This window comes from Pinus tabuliformis, chromosome X (genome assembly GCF_031772625.1).
Source record: "Pinus tabuliformis cultivar Carrire ecotype Pingquan chromosome X, CPIR1, whole genome shotgun sequence".
NCBI lineage: Eukaryota > Viridiplantae > Streptophyta > Pinopsida > Pinales > Pinaceae > Pinus > Pinus tabuliformis.
Window position 1 is genome coordinate 389,808,391 of NC_142308.1, and position 21,835 is coordinate 389,830,225.

Here is a 21,835-nt window from a genome sequence, read left to right on the forward strand (position 1 = left end):
TGATAAATTTGACTGTCATGGATGGAAGGTGTCTCTTGATTTGACCTTGGAAGAGAAAGAAGTGATGGATTATGTGTAGGGTAAAATCCCTGAGCCTCCTTCAAATGCACCGGCTACTGCGAAGACCAAGTACAGTAAGGCTGAAGTCAAAGCGAAGAAGATTATCAGGGATTCCATTGACAAGCATTTGGTGGCCTATATCTCCGAATTGAAGACCTCTAAGGAAATATATGACAGGTTGGTCAGCATGTTCAAGGTTAGTAATGCTAATCATATTCTCTTTCTCAAGAATAAGTTGAAGGATATTAAGAAGGGTAAGGACGAGGACATTCAATCCTATTTCTTGAGGATTACTGAGATCAAGAATGATCTACTCTAGATTGGAGAAGTCATTCCTGACAGGGAACTTACTCTCACCACCCTTGGAGGACTCCCACCTGAGTGGTATGTATTTAGAACCACTATACTCAACAATGATCGAATTCCAGGGTTTGAAGAATTGATGTTGAGAATTGAGATACATTCAAGAAGAAACAATAATGGTGGAGCAAGAAATGCCTTCTAATAGAAGCAACCCCACTGCATTCTCCATTCATGCCAAAAGGAGGAATAATGTAGGGTCTAAAGGTCATTTCCATGGAAAGCCTGGATATAAGGTAGGAAGGAAGGGCAGGTGCTTTGTTTGCAATAAGTTTGGCCACTATGCAAGGGAGTGTCATAATAAAAGGGATACACCTCGAGATGATGACTATCATAACAACTCCAAGGGCAACAACAACAACAACAACGATCAAAGGAATGGCAGGTCCAATGGAAAAGGAAAAAGGAATGCGGGACATCAAGGAAATGGTCAACCCTCTAAGAAATCAAGGAACTCTAGGTATGATGAATCCAATGTTGTTAACAATAAGCAAAAAGAGTACTATCTTATATCGGCCCTCTTCACTGCCTCTCCTCTGGACACTTTGGGAAATTGGCTGATTGATAGTGGTGCCTCAAGGCACTTCATCGGATATAAGGAATTCCTCTCTTAATCTGATAGAAAAGGAGACAAACTTGGACATCATCCTTGGAGACGATGCCACTTATCCTGTGAAGGGAGTAGGGAATGTTATCCTTCAATTGAATCAAGGTAACACTATTCATTTGCACGAAGTACTATATGTACCCGATCTCAAGAAGAACCTGGTGTCCTTTTCAGCGATGGAAGATAAAGTATTCGAGGTGGTTTTTATCGATGGAAAGGTACGTGTTTGGAAAATAAATTTCAAGGATGCTTTTACTCTTGGGTTCAGGGTTGACAGTTTGTATCAAGTTGGAGGAAGTCCATTGGGAGCCATGTCTTGCGACACATCTCTAAAATCTGAACTATGGCATTGGAGGTTCGCCCATCTTCATTGTAAGGCCCTACCCGATGTGAGAGATGGTGACAGGTATGCCCAAGTATGAATCCAATGAATTCCAAGATTATTGCAGAGAAGCTGGCATTAAGAGGGAAGACTACAACGCCATACACTCCCGAGCAGAATGGTGTGGCTGAAAGGAAGAATCGCTCTATTGTAGAAGTTGTTCGTGCCATTCTGCATGATCAAGGCCTTCTGAACTTTCTATGGGGTTACACTGCAAATATTGCTGTGTATGTTCAAAACCAATGCCCTCATCACGCATTGGACTCCAAGACTCCCAAAGAAACGTTCACTGGTAAGAAACCCGATGTCTCTCATTTTAGAATTTTTGGAAGCCCCTTATACTTTCATGTGTCGAAAGAGAAAAGAAGCAAATTAGGTGCATTTGGGAAGAAATGAATCTTTGTGGGCTATAGTGAAAATTCTAAGGGATATAGAATTTATGTGGTTGGTCTAAAGGAAGTTGAGATAAGTCATGATGTCACCTTCGACAAAGATATGGCCCTAAGGAAGATCAACAACCTTCCTATCATAAGGAAGGACAAAGAAGTTGACATAGGAAATCGAGGTGAAAAAGAGGACAAAACAATCCCTGATGTTGATGGACCTATGGATCCTATTGATCCATTCCCTCATGAGCCTTCCTCCTCCAAGAGGAGACCCTCATGGCTTAGGGAGACTCTCGAAGATGCTGAGAGGCACATTGCACCAAGGGGGACTTTCCGTGAAAGCAAGAAGCCGAACAAGTTCCAATGATATTTGACCGCCATGAGCACTATCATTCAAAATGAGCCTTCATCATTCGAAGAAGCTGTGAAACATCAAGTATGGAAAGATGCTATGATTGAAGAATACAATTCAATTATGAAGAATGATGTCTAGGATGTGGTCCCTAGACCCCAGGACAAATCGATTGTCACTTCTAAGTGGCTCTACAAAATTAAGCATGGAGCTGATGGAAGTGCAGAAAAGTTCAAGGCTCGCTTTGTTGCTCGAGGCTTCTCTCAAAAAGAAGGTGTAGATTACGATGAGATATTTGCACCTGTTGCCCGATACACCACCATCGCTCGATCATAGCCCTTGTTGCCTCGCAAGGATGGAACCTACATCAGATGAATGTCAAGACCACTCTTGCATGGTTCAATCAAAGAGGAAGTCTATGTGGAACAACCCGAGGGGTTTGAAGTTCATGATCGGGAATCTCATGTATGCAGGTTGAAGAAAGCTCTCTATGGATTGAAGCAAGCACCTTGGGCTTGGTATGAGAGGATCAATAGCTATCTGATGAAGATGGAATTCACTAGAAATGAAGCCGATCCAAACTTTTACTTTAGGGTTGAAAATGATAAACCTCTCATTCTGGTACTTTATGTGGACGACCTCTTTCTGACAGGTGCAAACCCTCTCATTCTCAAATGTAAGAGGGAGTTGGCTTCTGAATTTGAGATGAAGGACCTGGGATCGATGCACTATGTTCTAGGGTTGAAGGTTTGGCCAAAGCCAGGTGAAATTTTCCTCTCTCAAGGAAAATATGTTGTGAAGATATTGGAAAGATTTGGGATGGTGGACTGCAAGCCCGTGACTACTCCAATGGAACTTAACTTTAAGAAGTTATGTGGTAGTGTTGCTCAACTTGAATCAGGAAATACCTCTGAGTATCGTCAACTCATAGGAGCACTGATGTTTTTGGTAAACTCTCGTCTGTACATATGTTTTGCAGTTAACACATTGAGCCAATACATGGTTGAGCCTCATCATAAACATTGGATTGCCGCCAAGAATCTTTTGAGATATCTTCGGGGCACAATCACTCATGGACTGGGATACATTGCTGGAAATGTGAGGCTGCATGGTTATTCTGATGCTGATTGGGCTGGCAGTGTGGTGGATCGCAAGAGCACTTCTGGATGCTGTTTTTCTTTGGGTTCTGCTTTGATATCCTGGATGAGCAGGAAGTAGAAATCGGTTGCCTTGAGCATTGCCGAGGCCGAATACATAGCTGCTAGTACGACCTCCTGTGAAGCTGTCTGGTTGAGGAAGCTCTTTAGTGAGTTGTTTGGACATGTGCTGGATACCACCGTGATCCTTTGCGACAACCAGAGTGGGATCGATTATCAGAGAATCTCGTGTTTCATGACCGCTCCAAGCATATAGATATCAGGTATCACTTTATCCGGGATATGGTACAACGAGGAGCAATAAGGCTCCATCATATTGGGATTGATGAGCAAGTCGCTGATATTCTGACAAAGCCTCCGGGGAAGGTCAAATTCTGGCCTTCCAAGAACGACTTGGAGTCGTGGAGAGACCCTCTTATGAGGGTCCTGTATGAGATGGACATTGAGCTCTGGGATCTTCGGGGGGGCTTGGGGTACTTCTTGGAGCGGTGAGCAACCATAGGGTGAGTGGTTCACCCTTCCCCTTGTGGTTTGATGTGTACAGGGTGAGTGGTTCATCCTTTCCCTGTGATACCCCTTGGCAACATGTGAGCAGGACGAGTGGTTCATCCTTCTCTTGCTGAGACATCCTACCCATGCAGTCTGGGACTCATGGGAAGTGCCTCTCATTTGGCCAATGAGTAGGGAAATGAGGATAGGGACCATAGTACTATCGATGGACGCATCGTGTACTACCATACTCGCTATGCTAAGATGTCCGATATTGATCTGTGATCAATGGGAACTGACTTCGGGTCAGTAAGAGTGGTATGAGACACTCTCTTTTGATTGGGACTGACTTCAGATCAGTAGAGAATGATATGATACATTCTTGATCACTTCTTCTTCTTCATAGTTCAGCAAAGCAGAGCAGAGCAGTGCATGGATGACAAAGATGATACAGATTGGCAGATGGATTAGCAGGTGGATTTCTCCCTAGTTGAGAGGGAGTGTTAAAATTGGCAACGAGGGCCAAACTCCACATAGGTCATCTTATTTATTACAACTGATATTTTTCTTGGATTCCTCTCTCTGGGAGGTGTAGGATTGATCTAAAGATCATCCCATTTCGACATGTACAAATGAAGTTATGAATTTATTTTGATTATGGACAAATTGTCAAGGTCGGCCAACAAACTCATGTAGGTTCAGAAGCCCAATAATCACGTCTATTCATCCTCAACGTTAGCCTATAAATACATGATGCCTCATCCTCATTTGGACACACTTCACTTCTCACACATCTCTCTCTCCTCACATGATTGGGTACGGATTTCTGGGCAGCTCTCCACACATGCGAAGAAGGATTGTACTTTTCTGTTCTAGCTGTTGACCAAGTTGACCGAATTTGCATGAGGTTGTTTTGATTGCATTGACCAAGCGTTGCCTTGTTTTTGGTGCGATTTTGGTTGGAGGAATTCTGTCCTAGCAGGCTACAGATCTGAGCAAAAGAACCGAGGCAATCTGACCTCCTGTTTGACCAATGTTGACTGTACTAGGGTTGGCCGCAGGGTTGATTTGTGTTGACCAGTTTTGACTGGACTTTTTTGGACTGTTTTGGGCTGATTAGACTTGCTGTTGGAGGCCGAAGTTGACTGGGTTTGACCGAGCTGAATTGAGGAAGAAATCTACCCTATTGACCAGTGTTGACTTTTCTGGTTAGGGCTCTTTTGCTGCTGTTATAAATTATTAGAATTTGTAAATTGTACTATCTCTCTCTGCTGAACTATTGAAGACTAAAAGAAGATTTGATCAAGGGTTTCCCCACATTGGGGTTTGTCCCTGGCTGGTGCCACATCTTGTGTCCTCTTGTCTTGGCTTGTCTTCTACTATTTATGTTTATGTTCTATCAACATTTTACTTACATGTTTATGTGATTGCTAAATTGAAATTGATATTGGGCTCATAAAGAAATTGAAGTAAAATTGCTCTAAAGCATAGAACATACCATTGTTGCCTAAAATTAACAGGGGTAGTCCCCATGGATGAGATGATAAACAACTTGTTGGGAACCAACAAGTCAAGGAGACACAATAGAATGGCCTAGCAACTTGGTTGAGATTAAGTGGCAAGTATGATTATTGAGCACAATTTGATTAGATTTCTTAAGATTGTAACTTAGAGACTAGTGCCTTTAAAGATTAATTACTTGCACAATGTAAATTAAATTCCAAGTTACTGGTAAAACGATAGCTGCAATATGCAAATTCTATCCTAGATGAAGTGCAGAACCTAACTCTATGTGAGATGCAAGCTCTTGGTATATTTTAATTATATGCCTTCTTTAGGTGAATCGTTCTCCTCAATTATTTTGAAGCTAGTCTTGAATGCAAGTTGTAGAGAGAAGTCCAAGGGAAGGAGGCTAAGGCCTCATTAACAATACCTCTCATGGAGTTCTAACCACCTAAAAACCACTAGTCTTAAAAGGGATTGCCCGCAAGAGCACTGCAAGGTCACCTATGTTAACTGCGAAAGAGGGTCTAGACTTTGCAAATTGTGCGAAGAAGGTGGTCCTATCTTTCTTACAACTGAGCTTATGCTTGGAGGTGTATTTTAAAGATGCACTTCTAACCCTGAATGATGATGCAAGATGTGAGTGATTGCTTCAGTGAGATTATATAAAGGTGTTAAGTGCTTCAACAAGATTAAATTACTTGGAATCAGAATGCTCACAATAATATTCAACACAAGATGACAAGAGCAATTGAATGAAGCACTTAGAGAGCAATTTAAAGACTATCTCAATGAAGCAAGATAAACAATTCCAATGAAACACAGTTAGCAATTCCAATTACTTCAAGAACTTATTAGAGATTATTAATGTGCAAATAAGATCTTGTTTAATTCTTCTTGTTATTTAACAATTAGGCACAAGAACAATCTTATAGCACTTATCACTTAGGTCATAAATCAATGAAGTACATTAGATGATTTTACATGATAATATACAAGCACTAATAAGCACAATAAGTGATTGCTAACAGTGATTAACAATGAATGCTAGACAACACAAATGCAATAATGCAATGATGCAGAATGCAAAGAGGCAACTTATCTGTCTTAACAATGACAATGCAAGAAATGCAAGAGAAAAGTCAATGCAAGACTTATATGATTAATTCACCAATGAATCCTCACAATACCATCATTTTGAAAAATACACCAGACTTATGCAAATTAGACCAGCAAGCTATTATTGTTAAAACAGTCCCAAAATTGACATGAGAAGCTAGCAAACACAATAGTGACTAAGCCCTTAAGTGATGAGTGTTATTTCTTAGAGTTATTAGGCTTATTTAGAGGTGTTTTTAAGCTTGTTTAGAGTGAATAACGCTTGATTATGCCGCTGTTATGCTAATCTTCAGATCTGATCATTTATGACAGTCAGCAAAAGAGAGGAAGGGATAGAGAATCGAACCCTTTAGGCCTAGTGTCCTAGCTTCAATGGAAAATTTGACTTGTTGCGGCACAAAAGAGGCCAACTATGACCTTGAAAGAACAATGCAAGGCCTCCAACACCTGCAACCACCATTGACTAGACAGAAAACCAATGAAATACTCTCAAAACCCCACGGCTAGGGAAAATTTAGGCCTTCTAGGCCTAGCGGCTATGATAGTTGAGCAAAAATGGCAAGTGTAGCCTTTGAAACTCCTGCAAAACAACTAATTAGCTTGAAACACAAGGAGTAGGCCTCTTGGACCACTGGAACCACAAATTGTTAGCCCAAATACAAATTCAAATAATCAGACTTGTAGAGAACTAGCTAACAAGACGAGGGCTTGGAGTTTTATGTCTTGGCCTTGTAACCCTTCAAAAAGGACCTGCAACACCAATAGATCAGCCTTAAAACAAGTATGTGTGATGGATCTAGCCCTCCAAAGGCTGCGGCTAGGCCTAGGAAGCCCGATAAGGCTCGCGATCTAGTGAGAAAGAGGCTCTACGCCTCACAGCTAGGGATAGATGGCCTTAGATGGCTAAGATATGATGAGATCAGCCTTCTAACCCTTCTTCCAAGTGAATGAGGGCCCACAAATACAAAAGTTAGCCACAAAAATAAATTTATTTGGAACCCTAATGACTCAAAAAATTCACAATGGAAAATTAGAGATGGAAATCACTTGAAAATCCTTGAAATCAATGCCTTTAGGCCTGCTATCAAAGAGAGATTAGAGAAAATTTTCTTGAGCAAGTGTGGCACCCAAAAAACCCTTGCGGCCTAGTCTCCAAGGCCTAATTAGGCCTGCGGCTAGGGTTCCTTGGCTGAATGGGCCTGCGGCCAAGTCCTCAAGGGCTAGAATCCCCTGCGGCTAGGGAAAATTAGCCCTCCAAACCCTGCGACTGTCTTAAATGAGCACAAAATGATTTTTGAAGGCCAAATCAATGAGGAAATCCACAAGAAACACTTGCAACAAGCTTTAGATGTTAGCGAATGACACAAAATCCCAAATTTTTAGTGAAAAAGCCCTCCTAGGGCTACCGACCTCTTCTTCTAGGCTAGGCATTGCAAAAATGGAACTTGGGTTTTGTAGCTTAGGGCTTCTAGACCCAAATCAACCCTTCTTTGTTGAACGACTTCTTTCTTCAGGCTGCATTGCTCCTTCTAAGGCTGAAAACCATCTCAAACCATAGCCGTCTAAGTTAGGTGAGGGCTAGGATCCTCACACTCGATTTTCTCTTTGAAAATTTGATCCTTTAGCACGTGCAAGTTGAATAAATAGAGCCAAGCCACATGATGTAGAAAAATCTAAAATAAAACCCCAAATATTATTTACAAATGAGAAAAATTGTATACAAGGGTTAGAACAATTTACAAATTATTTACACTATCAACAAATGATATCGTGCTCTAGTTAGCAAATACATCTTTATAGACCAATTAGATTTTGAGAATAATTGATAGAAATAATTTGTAATTAATTGTAAAAACCCAAATTTTGCACAATAGATCGTTAGATAAGCTCAGAGTCCAAACAAGGTGTGATCATCTCAAAGTCCATGAACTTGGGCTTTCACCAAGGGTTGAATCACCTGAGAGATCTCTACACACTCGAAAGATAGATCATTAGCTTCATAGGAGTTCGATTCACACAAATAGACAAGAGACCTAAAGATACCTGCTAGATCTACCAGCTTCAATGTGTTTACTCTAGCCCAAAACCTAAAGCAAGATACCTATGCTAATAGATAGTCCAACCACTGGCTATGAAACAATAATCTTCAGTTAAAATAAAATTAGAGCATTAAACCCATTCAGCACATACCATGAATCATTAAGCGAGAGACACCTTGAATTGAAACCCCAAAGACTTTTATTAATGCAGAAATTCCAACAGAGCTTAGCTCAGTACAAAAAATTTCAATCTAGTGAGATCAAGATACAATGAGGAGCTTGAGAGCTTCCTTATATAGAAAAAATGAGAGGGAATAACCCCTCCAAGTGGAAATAACGACTAGTTGCATCGATCCATGGCTTGATCCTTGAAGAAAAAATTCGATCCCTTGATTAGCTGGCACAAATCTCCAAAAAAATTCGACCTTCCTTGTTCACTGTGCTAGAGGGGTCAAACTTTGACTTTTGGACCATGGAGGACCTCCAAAAAATAGAATTTTCGTTACTTGTGCAAAATAATTATCTACTTGGCCCAAAAATTTGATTTGCTAGAGAAAATAATCTTCTAGGTCCAACAAATTTCTGGACTGGGTCCTTTTGCCTTGGAAATGAGGCATTTAATTTTTGACTTGAATTATTTTCCTTTGAAAATAGCCTCAAATATTTTTTGATGAATTTTCCACTTGGAGGGTAATTAATTTTCCTTCATTTTATTTTTTGGATAATTTTTAGCTAATATTAATTTTATTTTTGCCAGAAATTAAAATTAAAAAGACTCAAGAGGGGATTAATTATTTTTCCACCCTCCAAGTGTATCTAAAAAATATTTTGGTAATGGTGTTCTAATTATGAGGAACCATTCACCAAAAATATTTCTAAACACACTTTTACATCAAAATAATAATTCAACCCTTAGAAGGGGAAATACACATAGACATAGACCACTTGAGACTCAACCAAATTATGCAACAAGACACATGATCTAGAATGAAGAATACATAGACTCAATTAACACTAGGACTCACCTAAGACCTCGTCAATGGGTTCCACCCTAGTTTTGGGGTATATCTGGGAGAAAAACTTTGCCAATTATCTGTGTTTACAAACACAAATAATTTGGGGAGGTTAAAAAACTTCTTAGAGTGAAACCCTTTGAGAAGAATCACAGGCTTACCTAGGTGTTGTTACATGGCTTAATCTTCATACTAGAAACATTTTTAGATTACAAAAGTAGAATTTGGGATTACAATGACGATATTGATTCAATTTGTTTTTTTTCCATTGCTTTATACTTTGCTTCTTGGACTGTTGACATGTACATGGTCAACATGTATCATATGTTCTTTGGTGACAAAAAGACTTTCCCTAGAGTGGTCCCCTATCTCGTGTAAATTAAAGCTATATTATTGAGTTTCACCTAGGTTCCTCATAATGTTTGTCAGCTTGCACATGATTTGTTTCCTTAGGTAGCTTCTTCTTCAACACCCGTATTTAGCCACTAGTTTTTTAATTGTCATTATTTTCCAGCAATTTTTTTCATTTGAGTGCAACCTAGTTTTTACATAATCACCAGGATCCTTGAATTTAATTTTAGGTTTGTTAAATTTAGATATGAAATAAATAAAGAGCTGGAAATAGAAGAGGATGTTAAGAAAAGGTTTCAGGTGCTTGATGTTCATGAGTCTCTGCACTTTTGATGCAATGTACTTTACCATATAAGTTTTTCGAATTTTAAGGCCAACTGAAAAGCTTGTTTGAGAGGTGATATGTAAAATTTCTGTTCTCTTGCAGATGTGAGAAAATACCTTTGATGAATTTAAATCTAAAATTTCATCTCAATCTTAAACCTTGAGCTTAATTGTTAATTTGTTGTTATTGTAAAAAATGTGGAACTATTTGGATGTTTGTCAAAGATGTAGCCATTGTTTTACGAGTTCTTTGTGATTTCCACGAGGATAATACCTCCTTTCAAGATTTTTTTTGACTTTATCCCATCTTGAAATGAGTCGCTGATTGTTATAGCATATGGTGGACATGCGCTTGCAACCAAGTGAATGCCTGACATTCAATGTGGTTCTTAGCAGCTCAATATCTATTGCCCATTAGTGAGCTATTGAGTTCAGAAGTATGCTTCAAGAATTTTTAACCATGCATTCATTTTTATAGCATTTAAGGAGTCATAGAAATATGAAATACTTATTTTGGTTCTAATTTGGAAGTATGTTATAAAGGAACAACTAGACGGATTGTTTGTAGTTGTGCCATGATTTACTGAAACAAATTTGTCATAATTGTTCCAAGGTTTTAGTAAAATTATTTGTCCTTGTTGTTGAAGTCCCGATGTTGGACTGCTTGTGTAATCTGTGCATGTGGCCATGGCCCATTCCTCATTAAGATGGTTTTATTTATAATTAAGGCCATATTTTTTTTATAATGTTTCTAGGGTTTGGTTAAGGCCAATCTAGCGACACTCATATTTTATTATAAACTAAGTTGATAATTAAAGCCAACCTAGTCATTACTGTGGACCCTGCTACCTCCCAATTTGTACTTGATGATAAAATCTCTATGTCACAAAGGTAATACTGGGACTGTTGCGGCTTGCCATAATCACCTAAGTAACCTAACCTCCTTACTTCAGGCCAACTCTCCTTTGGCTCAAGGGGGGTTATCCCTAGTAGGGTTACTAAAGCAAAGGAGTGAGGTGCAAGGTTAAGTGAGTAGCATTAGTAAAACAATGTTTCTGGTATTTTAGGATGTAAAAGAGTTGTTGGGAGGAAATAGAGATTAGTGCCAAATCCGACAAGGGCATTGGAGTCAAGGGGAATCTAATTGTTGTTTTGTAGCCTCAGAATGTCTTCTACATTGGCTTGGTGTCTTAGCATGTAGAAGATATTTGATTGCCTCTTTAGGTGCTTGCTTGGAGTAAGTGATTTTATGATTTCTTTCCTAAGGTTAACTTAGGAAAAGTACAATAATTAATCTAATTAATTATTGTGGACTATTAGGCCAAAGTTTTAAGAATAAATAATAAAATTATTTAAGTGACTTAAGATATAGTCTCAACCGTTGATCTCTAGTAAGGCTTAGGTTTTAATCCTAGCCATTGACCACTTAGGAGATTAGTGTCAGAGATTTTGGCATAGTGAAATTATAAAATATGCCTAAGGTAGAGGTGAAGACATCATTGTTGAGGAAGCGATTTTCTCAAGGGTGAGAGGTCAATTACACTGAAGAGAAGTGAGAAGAATTGTAGTAGGGAATTTGGGGAAAAATTTCAGGGAAGTCAAAGCTAGGAAAGAGAGAGGACGAGTCACCTGAAGAGGAGGAATGAAATATCTAGAGATTGAATTACTCAAGTGCACAAGGGTTGTACGGGGGTAAAAAGAGGGGCCAAATTGCTGGTGAGGGAGGCTAAATTTTCCAGAGGTCAAGTTTCTTCAGTAGTGCCGATTTGCCTGAGGATGATTTTCCCCAGTGGGCTCAAATTCCAGCCTCCAGGTTCCCAACAATTGTATTTTTCTGAGTATTCTCTGTGGGTCTAGGCCTAAATTTTCTTGGGAAATTCAATATGAAGTAAGATTGTGTTGGGCACAAATTTTCTATTGTAGTGTGATTGTTTTCCCATTTTATTTGTGCTACATTTTATTTTTTGAGTTAATATACCAATGTGCTTATTTTATCAACAATTTTTGAAATATTTGAGATAAATATTTTTTGGGGTTTTAATAAATTGTAGTAAAATAAATCAAATAAATCAGATATGGTATAAAAGAATAAACACCAAGGGGGTATATTGGGTCAAGAAGAAACCCTTCTTCAAAGTGGCATATTTTCTCTATTAATTACAATGAGGAGACTAGGGACAAAGACTCAATAGTTTCATATGTAATCAAGTTGAAAATGAAAATCAAGAGCCCACAAAGAAGGGGGTCCTAAATGGAGAACCTTCTCTAGCAAACTCAACCATAGCTTAATAGTAGTAATTAATACCCTTGTTAGGGTTCCTAAGGGATAGACAAAGCAAGGAATTGAAATACTTACCAAACTAACAAAGGAAATAGGAGAGGAGTTACCCCAAAGAAATTTTCTTCCTAGTGGTAGAATTTGTCCTTCAATGGAATGCCTTTGCTAACTTTGTAGAAGATTTGAAAATTCCCCATATATCTTTGAGCACCAAATAACAACCAAGGGAGAAGAACTTGAAGTTTTGACACCAAATAGTTATGCATACCACAAATAAAAATCCCTTATACATCTCATATGCTCCAAGAAATATGTCAATTAAACTCCTTTTCCAAGAAGGGGAAGCTCCAAATATTCAACCGTCAGTGCAAATGAGGAAGGGATACTCTTTATACAAAGTCTAGCACAACTTTCTTTAGAATAAAATAATACTTTCTCATGTTAAAACCCTAAATCTAGCCTAGGAAGGAGTAATGAATTATTTTCTCCAACTAATTAGTCAATAATACATAACATAATGAAGTGGTCAAGGCCATATGTACAGGTCTCCAACAAAAATAGGACTAGGAGACGGGGATGTCTTCATCAATGAGGGAAGAAGATGAGTCAAAGGTACAATGCCTAGCCTCCAAAGTCCTCCAAGTGGCTAGATTCACAACCAACTCTTTAAAGTAGGCAATGAAAACCTTCTAGATCTTCTCAAAGGTGGATGTATAGTTCTCCAGGGTGAAATTGTGAAATTTTGATTAACTGTTGCAATTTCTAGTTATTATTCTCCTATCTTTTTTTGATTATTTGTCAACTGCAAAATACTTACGACAAATACTGAATAAAACACAAATGCAACTTCACAAATTTAAATACAGGAATTGAGAAAATAATGCACACACACAAGATAGATGACACCAATATTTTTGGACAAATCGTCCCTGGAAAAACCCTAGTGTGGGGAAAACCAGGGCAGCAAATGAGGGCTTATATTATTAATTCTTTAGCAATTTGAGAAATACAATTGCTTTTCTAATACTGGCAAAACTCAGACAAATAATAATCTCCACTAGAAAAATAATCTTGGAAAAAAATTCTCCTCTGCAAATCGACCTAGCCTCCTCCAACAAACTCGTACTATTGCCCAATTGTGGAAATCCTCTTCAGAATCCTTGTCCCAAATTCTCTGCTGAAACCTTTATTGCCACTGTCTCCCTTTGCGTCAACCACGCCCTTGCTCTCTCTGCAATTGGGTGAGTCAAACTGCTCAAGTGTGTCTCTCCAACCCTATCGATTTGCTCTTATAATCTCTCATTGGGAAATCAACGACCATGATCTAATCATAATCACAATCGATGGCTAAGATCATTTTGAATCCATCAAATCACTTTTCCGAAAGTCAATGCTTCAAAACTACTTGATTATAGTACAGAAGAAGATTTTTGAGTCAGTCATCTGTAAACTCATATGCACAATCTTGAGATTATAGCATCCCTTTTTTTAATAGCTATGACCAGTTATAGATGCTTCATTGACGCACAATTTGTGTAACTCTATTGAGGCTTTTCCTTCTCTTTTCATCAAACGACAAAAATGCTTTTGGTCCTTAGACATATGGGTGAGTAATTATAGTCTGTTAATTTTCTTGAAACTCTGCAACTATTTAGATGAATTTATTGAAAAATCAAGGCATCTGAAAACTAAAACCAAGTTTAACTTTCACCAAGATACAGAGTTTCTTAACATTGAACACGTAGCTTAAGATAGTTGAGATAAAAGCACATGCACACACGTAAATTTGACACCCGTGTTTTACCCGTGAAACCCAAATGTGAAAATCTGCTTTCTTTGTTGTGAGCTTTTATTGATTGTTCTTTGAGCAAATAGATTTTTTACAAATTCAGTATGTTGCTACTTGACTAATCTCAGTTCCACAATTGCTCTCGGCCTGCCTCCACAATTGTTTCCTACTTAAACTAGTCTTGGCTTGCTCCTCGAATTCCTGATCTTCGCTCCTCAACCAATGCACTCTGCCAACAACAATGAATCATCAATCTGTGCCTTCGTCCTTCTTTTGCCTTAATAGACTTCAATCCATGCAAGGAATCCAAGTTCGAATGGCTTTTCACACAAGTGCAACAAGTTCCTTTTGCTAGTTAACTGGAGCAAGTCTCAGTTACACTTGCATTAGCTCTCAGTTTACTAGCTCGATTTGCTCCTTGATTTCCTCTAGTTGTGAACCGAGTTAATTGAAGTCTTAACTTGTCCTAACTGAACTTGTTTCTACCACCTCACCCCGTAGTCTAACTGAAGAAGACTCCAACGAACTGAAGCTCCAACACTACGCATGCAATCTACTGACGACCATTCCAATGAATTGGAAATCAACACATCACACTGAAGTCTATCTCATGAATTTGCATTCATGCTAGAGAAAGACAATTCAATGTCGTTACTGGCTAAGGCACAAGCCAAAAGACCTTCCTTCGCTACATTTTCAGCATAGTCCACCTTCATGATTCAACTCCAGTAGTTTGATGTCAATTTGTCCTCCTCTTCATTTCAGAACTTCTCCCATTGTCTATTGTTGACATTTAAGTCTGAATATTCAAGGGTTTAAAAGTTTGCTCTTTTATGGTCAGCAAGGAAAACAAAGCTATATGTAGTATGTGGCACATGATCATAGACATTGTCAGGAATTGATGCATGCCGCCTAGTCACCCTTGCTACTTCTCTTTGCAAGTTTTTCTAAATATTTAGTAGTTTATATTTTGGTAAACTTTTGCTTATATAGAATAATGAAAACCACCATTTTTGTTATTGTTTTTTTAAGTTTAATAAATTTCAACCTTGCAGTACAAGAGGTGCTTCTCCCAATTATCTTGATTGAAACAAGTTTGCTGCTTCTGTTGTAGAAGAAAAGTATAAATTGAGGAGCATTGCTCTTAGAGAAGGGGGAAATTGATATGCACTGTACTTATTTTCTGTAAGAACCCTATCTAATGTACTTATTTTCCTAAATATATTTGTAAAAGGCTCATCATTAGTTTGGTAAGTTACAATAGTAATAGTGTTAGGTTGTTTAGTAAAATGCCCTAAATTCTTATCTCAAGAATGTTAATATTTCCAAAGGTTAGTGAATGCTATGTCCCAATAACCTTTCTATGATGGTTGGTCAGAAAATATCAAAACTATTGCCCTCAATGGGTGTTGATTCCTTAAAAGTGGGGCTTCTCTTTATTTGTAAAATCAGGTTTTGTGGGTTTGACATTCCTTATATGAAGCTTATTCTTATTGGTAATTTTTCAAGTGCAGTAGATACGCACTGATTTCTGAAACTGATAATTACTTCCAATGATATAGAGATTACCTTTTAGCACTTCCAGTTAATCATTAAGCAATTATACTTAAGAAATTCAACCATAACAAGCAGTAGGACAGTAGAGATCACAATGAGACTGATGCACAAAAACAAGACAAGATTTACCCTGGGGAAACCCACTTTGGGGAAAAACCCAGCAATCTTTTCCTTAGAGAAATTATTCAATTCAACAAGAGATACATCTAATTCTTCCTATCAAACATAAAGTCAAACTGACCAGCAACATAGCCTTGGTCAAACCTCGTCAAACTTCCTTCTTGTCAAGTCAAACTGCTGCTCAATAAACTCGGCCTGTCTTCTACACGTGCGAGGTCACAGAAAGAGAGAGAACTATACATGCGAGGTCAGATAGGTAGAGAGAGAATGCTTGGATTGTCTTCGTCCTTCTTGTCTTGTCTCCTTCACTTAGATGAGCAGAAGATACTATGTCTTATGTGAGATCTGAATTGTGCCAAGAGGAGTAGGTCAAGTGCCTTATATATAGTCTTCTGGGAGGCCGAATGGGTGCCACAACAAGCTGGGCTGACTTGACCTTCTTGGAGCCAAAAATTAAAATTTAAAAATTCAAAAGTCTCTTTCGAAATCGACATGAAGAACATGTCTTATGTATACTATTACATATATATTTGAAGGGATAAATTATTAATTATGAAGACTGACCATAGCTACAAAATTCAACACTTATTGCATTCTTCTTCGTGGTTAATTAATTGTGATGCTAGTTGGCATAACCTCATTGTCCTCGTACCTTTTTTCTGGTCTGGTTTCTTTCTCTTGTTTCAACTTCTTATCTTTGTAATAAAATGTTCTGTCTTTCATGTCTCTTATTATCATATTGCTATGTTTGAATATAAATGCTACTGAATACCTTATCAGATAAGCAAACCTGAGTTGAGATTCTATGTACCATTTTGACCTTCTTGTATTTGCTCATCTTTGACCAGTTGAATTCTTTTTGAGTGCCATTTTGTTTTAGCACAGAATGTTGCAGCAAATACATGCAATTTGTGGTTCGTTAGACAGTTTTACAAGATTGGCCTTGTTAATCATTATGCTATTATGTAACAAGGATGATATTTGATCATAATGACAGGCTAGGAAAGCTCTTCGAAAAATGAAAGGGATGGTAAGACTTCAGGCTCTTGTGGGGGGCAACGAAGTAAAGAAGCAAGCAGCTACCACTTTACACACTATGCAATCTTGGATCAGAATTCAAGCCCAGGTTCGAGCCCGTCGATCAATCATGGTAGCAGAAGCTCGAATCAAGCAACAAAAACGTGAACATCAGTTGAAACTTGAAGCTGAGCTTCATGACATAGAGGTATGCTTATATAGTAATGCTGCAGTTTATGCTGGAAATAATCGACAAGAGAATGCATAAATTTCAGATGTTACTTTGAATTCATTATATTTCTTATTGTTGGGAGTTCTTTTGATCTAATCTACTAATCACTTTGTATTCAAAGAGACAATTTGAATTATCTTTTCATTTTATTTTAGTGTAACAAAGATGACATGAAATGATTGACTCTGATACATTCAAAGGGGAAGAATGAAAAGGGATATAGTAAAATGCATGGTATAAGAAGAATGGATCAATTAATAGAAATAATAGTGAAGTTATACGTTCAGAAGTCTGTCTGTGATATGAATTGAGGCTGGCCATGATCTTAACTACCACTGCGCTCTCATTGAAACTGTTACAATATGTTTGTGTAAAAGGAATCACGATTACTAGCCTTGGAATCTATGAATCAAAGTCTAGAGACTGGTGAATATGTTCTTCCGTTCCTCTGCTTATATTCAATTCTGCCTTGACATTTTCCAGGAAATGCAGACATGATACTTTGGATTGGCTTCAAATAGAACAAACTTTTCATTAAGATTAGAAATCAGAATTTTGGATATTCATTTGTATTTACAAGATTCTACCAGGTTTCGTTTTCTCAATTTGTCGAAGTGTTAGTCAATGCAGACTGTGTGACCAGGATTGTCCACTGCAATTTCTAATTGTCAACGGTGTGCAACCTATGTTTAGGAGTCGCATGGATGAAATATCATTGTTTTTTACTTTGGAAACTATCTTGATCTACTAATTTTCTTGGTCCAAACTGTATTATAACAACAAAAGGATGTTTTCTTTTGAAGTGTACTCGATCATGTCTAACAATTTGGGACCTAGTTTTTGAGGCCTAGTCTCTCTGCATCAACAGGATATAATAACTGTAATGGCTGCAGCTATGAGAAACCTACTCTATTTGTTACACCACTTGATTTGTGTTACCATTCTTAGGTATTGTTGTGCAATTCTACTGTAATAATCTTTAAAGAAGAGTAATTCTGCTCTTTTAAGAAGAGCTAAGGGTGAGGTGAAGGCCAACTTGTGGCTTGTTGTTATCATTGATCAATACTTGGAAATCTAAAGGGTTGCTGTAAATGTTTTACTGTTCATGGTTGCACGTTATCTATTGTTGATTTGTAATTGTCGAGACATGCACCTTTTGCAAGGGCCCTGGCCCTACATTTTATTTGCATGTTACAGTAAATCCATGTGGTTAGTTAGAGCATGCTGATAACAAACTGGCTATTCTCCCTTCCACCCATGTACGAACCCTCTTGATTACCTATCCTGATTCAATACCCCAACTGATTGACATTTGTTACTCCATGACCTAACATGGGGTTGCTATTGTACATGGAGGAGGATTTGGATGGCTAAAAAATTTAATGGGTGGGAGATGGTTCCAGGGGATTGACATGAAATATTCGAAGCTTGTAATGATGAGGATATCTATCAATGTCCAAATTTACATCCACAAAATTAGTGGGAAGAGTGCCCAAAATTTCAAGGATACATGGACGCTTTCACAAATTGTAAACTTTAAAGCAGCCTTTTGAATTTTCCTTAGGCCCTAGATCTGGTTTAAGGCCAATCATGCACATAAACACACTAGGAACCCTCAACTTACAAGCACTTTGCACAACATAAATCTTCAGCAGTGAAATCAATTAAGCACACAGTGATTTGAGCCCAAACCTCGATTATTTAATTAGTCCATCAATAAAAGAATCATAGGGCTCCTGTACCAGAGATCATGGCCCTCGATCACTAGTACAACTAGTATACAAAACTAGGGCTTGTGATCTGCTTCTTCAGATCTGCAATCTGCCCAAAAGGCCAAGAACAAACTTGACTTACGTGCTGAAGATGCCCTTACACAACAGTTCATTCAGTCCACATTGTCTTGACACCTGGCAGGTCCTTGCCTCCTTTACTCACAGAGAGATTACTCCTTTAATATCTCTGCATACCAGCTGCTCACAGTATACTTGCTCCTTCAAATACCTTGCACATATCAGCTCCAAGATCAGTGGCTTCTCACGGTAGATTTGCACTTCAAAGTCACTGTACTTTAACCCTCGACAAACAGCTACACACACAGTAGATCAGCCCCTTTGATTCACTGCAAAACAGCTCTAAAACATGCTGTTCACACCCTCCTTTGGTGGACAGACTTCAACCAACACACTCAGAAATTCAAATTCTCCAGAACAGTTGCCTTTACAGTCCTATGCTGGCCTCTTCTTAGGCCTGTAGTGCCTCAGCCCTCCTCTACAGGTCTTAGAGGCCTCTTGGTCCTCTTTCCTGCCTGCGGCCTAGCTTCAAATAGCTGCGGCCCTTCTCTGTCTTGTCAGCTGAGGCCTTTTTGGCCCTATTCTAGTCACTTGAGGCCTTTCGGCCTGCCTCCACAGAAGTCTAGGGCTTCGGCCCTCACACAAGACACAGATGTGAATCAGCAGCAATGTTTCTCCCTGTCCAGGACCTCAGACAGAACTTTTCAGCGTTAAGAACCCTTAACGTCAGCCATTCTTGTACCTTCCAGCAGATCAGACTTTGGAGGAGTAAATTTGTTCTCCTTCTCCAGGGCTGATACACTTCCACTTCAGATCTGTGGCTTTCCTCTTGGATTATGCTCTCACAAGATGAGTTGCTATAATTTAGCACTATTCACATTCATGGAAACCCTCTAGTTTGCCCTCGATCCTTTCTCAGCATTTCTGTTCACACTGGCTGAGGCACCCTGCCTCCTTAAAAGACTGTAACAGCATGGACGGATCTTCTTCATTGGTCTTGATCAGGCCCTAAACCAAACTCAACCTGATTTCCAGCCCTCCAAAACCTCGGGCCTCTTGCTTCTCATCTACACTTTGACTTGGTGTCATCGAACATAAGATATCCTCGCTGTGGTCTTCTTCCAAGAGCAAATCTCGATCATAGTTTTAAAAACTGGCTGGCATGAATCGGAAACCGATCAAACCGGCCGGTTCATCCGGCGACCGGGTTGAACCTGGCAAAAAATCCGGTTTAAGGGCAGACTTAGCCAAAAAAACACAAAAACTGGACCAAACCGGCTGGTTTATGACGGAACCGGCCTGTTTATGGTCAAACTGTCCGGTTTCATCATAAACCAGTCGGTTCATTGGCAAGGCCGCGACGGACCCACACGAAGTCTTTTTCGAAGCTACTGGGTGTTTTGGAGGGAAAGTAAGGGTTGTTTCCCTCCAACACCACCCTCTCCAAGCCTTTAAAAGGAGCTCACCTTCCTCATTTGCCTCATATCTCATTTGTGTTGAAGGAAATGTAACTAGGTTCGGTCTTCATAAATGTACTTTTGATATTTGTATTTATTCAAGAAAAGAAATATTATTTTTATAATATATATCAATGAGTTTCTTGCTCATTGAAATAGGTCTAGCACAAGTCAAAGTGCTATAGGTGAGTCAAATAGTCAAAAGAAAAATGTTGAAGACCGTAAGGGCATGTTGCACCATGTATATGTTTGTATAGAAGTCAAAGAACACTCCTCCAAGCAAAGTCAAGTATCCTCCAAAGCAAAGGCACCATCAAAGAGTCTCCTCCAAGCGTGTGACACCACCAAAGAAGCCATCCGAAGTAAGATAGCAAGTCGGCCTACAAACTGTCCTCAAGTCAGCTTTCTAGTTGGTCTAAAAGGAGGGACAATCCTCTATATATAGAGGCTGTCCACTCCACTATAATGCACTCATATAGCTTTGAAATTAGCGAAGTTAAGGAGAAAAGAAAAGAACAAAAAAGGACGAAGTTAAAGAGCCTCTAGTGCAGCGAAGTAAAGGGAAGCATAAGTGAAGGTTGGAGGCTGGTTTCTAGAGCGAATACAGTCACACGTGCGAGGAAGAAGAAGGCTGCCTGCGGTCATAACAACAGAGACTCACAACCATACATACTTCATCATTTGGGCTAGATACTAGGCCTAAAGGGTCTCCCACTCAAGCAAAGTATGAAGGAAGCAAAGTGAAGGTAATAGGGCTGTTCTAAAGTTTATTGCAGTGACACGTGCGAGGAGAAGGAGGCTATCTCTGCTGTCATAACAACCCTCCCATTACAGTCATACAAGTTCGTTGGTTGGTGAAGAGAAGGAAGGAATCATCATAAGGAAAGGGTTTCATCAAAGGTGTCTCTTCTAGAGCAAGTGCAAGAAGATCTAACCACAGTTGGAAGGAGGACGAAGTGTCAAGAAACAAAGTGCTAGAAGAAGGAAGATGAAGTGCCAGGAACGAAGTGTAGAAAATAGGAAGGATTTGACTTGTGCTTGGAGGACATTCTAGTCAAGGGTCTAGGGTTTGGCATTGATCAAGGAGAAGCTTTAATAAGAGAAACTTACCAAAGGGTTTTCCTCTCAAGAGAAGAGAGGTTTTGGCCCCAACAGAGAGCCAACATCTTGTGTTCTTGTTCTTATGTTTCTAGTAGCAGTTTGATGAAGTACACACACATGCATTAATAAGAAGAAGAAGAAGATTACGCTGACAAGAAAAAGTAAAAAGACTCCACAAATTGTTATCAAGTCAAGAAGAATCACATTACACCTAATTGCCCTAGATTCTTCAACAATTTGGAATTTTTATGAGTTTGATTGGGAGCCTGGAGAGTGTTAAGCTTTTGCTGGAGTAGTGGAACAACAAAGAGTTTGAGCTAAATAGTAGCCATCATGCCTCCAAAAGCCAAGG

General features: G+C 38.9%; 1 protein-coding gene across 2 annotated transcripts in view; it reads left to right on the forward strand.

The window, feature by feature from the left end:
• LOC149140175 (protein IQ-DOMAIN 9-like) overlaps window positions 1–21,835 on the forward strand; it is a 91,685-nt gene that overhangs the window by 55,803 nt on the left and 14,047 nt on the right. For both annotated transcript variants that reach the window (XM_089448821.1, XM_089448820.1), the window contains exon 5: window positions 16,884–17,111. In XM_089448821.1, coding sequence (XP_089304947.1) covers window positions 16,884–17,111 — 228 coding nt within the window. The remainder of the gene's footprint in view (window positions 1–16,883; window positions 17,112–21,835) is intronic.